Source organism: Canis lupus, chromosome 20 (genome assembly GCF_003254725.2).
Source record: "Canis lupus dingo isolate Sandy chromosome 20, ASM325472v2, whole genome shotgun sequence".
NCBI lineage: Eukaryota > Metazoa > Chordata > Mammalia > Carnivora > Canidae > Canis > Canis lupus.
In genome coordinates, this window is record NC_064262.1 from 42401284 (window position 1) to 42404741 (window position 3458).

The 3458-nt window shown below is 47.9% G+C and overlaps 1 protein-coding gene across 1 annotated transcript; it reads right to left on the minus strand.

Moving 5' to 3' along the window:
• Nucleotides 1–443: 443 nt before the first annotated feature.
• On the minus strand, nucleotides 444–3458 carry TDGF1 (teratocarcinoma-derived growth factor 1). The gene is made up of 5 exons (XM_035703395.2): nucleotides 3406–3458; nucleotides 3194–3319; nucleotides 2274–2388; nucleotides 2082–2191; nucleotides 444–916 (listed from the first exon to the last, which is right to left on the minus strand). The coding sequence occupies exons 1-5, from the start codon at nucleotides 3443–3445 to the stop codon at nucleotides 801–803; spliced, it is 507 nt and encodes a 168-aa protein (XP_035559288.2). The 5' UTR covers nucleotides 3446–3458; the 3' UTR covers nucleotides 444–800.

A 3458-nucleotide genomic window follows, 5' to 3' on the forward strand; every position in this document is an offset into this window, starting at 1 on the left:
GAAAAAAGGAGTGTCCTTGTCTTCTACAGCTTTCTATGAACGATAGGAACTTGCCTTTCAACTTAGCTTTTTAACTTGCTTCTTGGGCTCATCTAATCATCAACCAAGTGGTTCATTTTATTTTTCCCAATCTCTCTCCCATTTGCTTCCTCTTTTCTACCCTGTCTCCCTGGTATACACCTGCACTTCTAATACTTCAACATCTGCTTCCTGCCCTCTTGCCTGCTCTCTTTACAGAGGCTTCCTTTCTTTTTCTATTAAAGATAAGGTCTTAATTGATTTTGATCAACTCTACTCAAAACTTTAAACTCAGGTCCATGTTAGGAGTAACCTTTAATAATTTGAAGATAGAATTCAACTGTTTAAGGAAAATAGTAAGAAACGCGTGGTAGAGATACATGTATTAAGAAACAGATCTTGGTCATAGTGTAGATATGGCTGACTTTTTTAAAAATAGATTTTATTTATTTATTTGAGAGAGAGAGTTGGAGGAGAGGAGATACCCCACTGAGCAGGGAGCCTAATGTGGGTCTCAATCCCAGGACCCTGAGATCATGACCCAGGCCAAAGGTAGACGCTTAACCGACTGAGCCACCCAGCTGCCCCTATGGCTGACGTTTTTTGGAGGGCAGGGCAGAAGAAAGTAGTTGGTACCTTAAGGTAACATTAGGGACCATGATGAAAATCTATTCACTATTTCAAGGCAATGACCAAATGATCATCTCTAGTTAAGACACTGGAGTGACAGCCTTTACAGGTTATGAAATTTGCATAACAAATATTGCATATGCAAGTGTCCACTAACAGTAACTTTGTAGAGCAAGGCAGATGCCAGCTAGCAAAAAAGTGGTGCCCGAAGACAGTGTTAATTCTGGAGTCCTGGAAACCAGGAAGTGCTCATCCATCACGTGGCCATCTGAAAGGTAGGGACACTGGGTCATTAAAGGACATCCCTCCAGCAGTTTATCCTGCCCATGTGGCATATCTATACCAGCCAAAAAATCAGTTGGGACTCAACATTTGATGAGTACAGTATGCTTATGGGGCCAAGTATATGGATTATATGGACTTCAGACTCCCCTGGAGAAAAGCTTTTTCAGCCAAAGTTGCTGTGGACCTACTGTTAACTTGGATTTTCCCTGGACACGTGCTCTCACACCTGGAAATTCACCCCAGCCGGCAACACCTTTGATGGCAGGGGTGCAGCAGGACTTGGTTAGGTATCGATTAGGAGACAGCCCACTTGGGGTCCCAAGATCCAGGAGAAAAATATGGTCTCTGCCCATGCAGTCTTCCCATTCACACTTAACCAAACACCTATCCTGGGCCTGGCATCCAGGAGGCGAGTGGAAAAGCCACCATCCCTGTCCAGGTCAGGGCTCCCCTCTTGTACTCAAGTGAAGCATTTGCTTTCACTTATTTCTGCCCTAACCATGTGCAATTTCTAACATCCACAGGGTGAGAACTCTGAGAGGCCTCTGAACCTGGGTGGGCCCAGAAATCTGGTTCAGGGTTGAGGCAGGGCAAGAACCCTCTCCTCTGGGTCCCTGTTCTTCTTGTTACTGTTTTCCTCAAATCAATAAAAATTCACAAGGTGACAAGGTTGAGACCATTCACAGAGGGGTCCACGCCGGCCTCCTTGAGGATCCATGATGAGGTTCCTGAGGAGTGAGGGAGGTGGGTGGAGCCTCTGGTGGAATTTAAGGGCCCAGAGTTGGGGGTGGTCATTCTGGAGCTGGTCTGGGTCTCCCTGCCCAAAGAAAAGGAAAGCCCAACAGCACCCTCTTGGTGTTTATGAGGCCAAGCTTTGTCTTGTTTCTTTCCCTTAGTAGAAGCTCACACACTATAAAATGTCAAATGGACCTGACATAACTCCACCTGGAAGGTGACATTTCTGAGGCAGTTAATCTGAGGGACGCCAATGTGACCACCCCATCTGAAGCCCTCAATGCTTTTATAAGCAGCACTTGGGCTGCCAGGACCCAGCAAGCCATGACTCAGAGGAGAGACTTCCCTTTGCCAAGTGGCCACAGGCAACTAACTATAACTTGAAAGGACAGAAGATGGGACTGTCTACTTACCACACCCTGGTAGAAATGTCTGCCGAAAGCAGTGCAGCCGGCCGCGCCAGCATTTACACATGGAACATCTCTTAGGCAGCCAGGTGTCATGGGGCACAGACTCACAGTTCCTGGAAAGAACGGATAAAGTGATGCATATGGTTTTTAACTCCTGCCCCTATTTCTCTCTGCCCACCCCCTTTGATGGCTTACTCTTTTCGAGAATCGTGCTCACAGTTGCGACCATAGAAGGAGGGGGGGCAGGCACAGAAGGATCCCAGCATGCAGGTTCCCCCATTCAGACAGCAAGTTTTGTTTAACTCCTTACCTGGAATATAAGTTAAGAAGAGGTGGCTGAGGGAGGGCAGGGTGCGGGTGGGTACTGAAAAGCTAAACCCTGGAAGTGAAGGTTAATACAGTGCTAAGGGCTTGGGCTCCCCAGTGCTTAGAGATGTTTAAATCTTGCTTTTTTTTTTTTTTTTTTTTTTAAGATTTATTTATTCACGAGAGGGACACAGAAAGAGGCAGAGACATAGGCAGAGGGAGAAACAGGCTCTCTGTGGGGAGCCTGATATGGGACTCGATCCCGGGATCCCAGGATCACAACCTGGTCCGAAGGCAGATGCTCAACTGCAGAGCCACCCAGGTGCCTACACTCTTGCTTTTTAGAGTGGCTTTGCTACCTGAGCCTCTGAGCAGAGAAAGCTTTTTATTTGTTTGTTTGTTTATTTGAAAGAGAGGATGAGCAGAGTGTGGGGAAAGGGAGAAGCAGGCTCACCACCAAGTGGGGGGCCCAATTCGGGCCTTGATGCCAGGACCCTGAGATCCTGACCTGAGCTGAAGGCAGACGCTTAACCGTCTGAGCCACCCAGGTGCCCTCAGAAAGCTTTCTCATGCTCAGGCCAGGGGTTCCCAGAGCCCCCAAGTGCAGTGGAATCAGTAGAAAAACTGCGTGCATCCCAGGGCGGTGAAGTACACGCTGCCGATCTGGCCTCCAGAGCCAAGACCAGTCCAACCATCCACCCAGCTCCAGAATCAGGTTGCCACTTGGGGAAAAGAGCGTCAGAAAGATAGGAAACACAAAGGACCAGGACGGTGATAGCATGCTGTGGACCTAAGGCAGGTGGTCTTACTGTCCTGGATCCCTATGGAGGGCACAAAGTGGGAAGCCCGGTGATGAAAAGCAGGCTCCTCCCGGGACCAGACACTGCCATCTCTTAAGGGCGGCTCTCTCCTCGAAAGTTCACGGTGGCCCAACCCTTAATGACAAAAATCAACCAGTGGGTTTTAGGATTTCAGGCCCTGTGAAAATTGCTGCTGATTGAAATAACAAAAGGTCTCTCACCAGCAACTAATTCCAGTTCAAACGCTTTGGAAATGGTCATAATCAAAATCACC

What these genes read in the sequence shown, in the direction of transcription:
- TDGF1 (XM_035703395.2), bottom strand. Translation starts at nt 3,445, where the DNA reads ATGACCATTTCCAAAGCGTTTGAACTGGAATTAGTTGCTG. An exon ending in TGAACTGGAATTAGTTGCTG is followed by an intron (nt 3,320 to 3,405) that starts GTGAGAGACCTT and finishes TTTGTCATTAAG; the next exon opens with GGTTGGGCCACCGTGAACTT. An exon ending in CTCCATAGGGATCCAGGACA is followed by an intron (nt 2,389 to 3,193) that starts GTAAGACCACCT and finishes CTTATATTCCAG; the next exon opens with GTAAGGAGTTAAACAAAACT.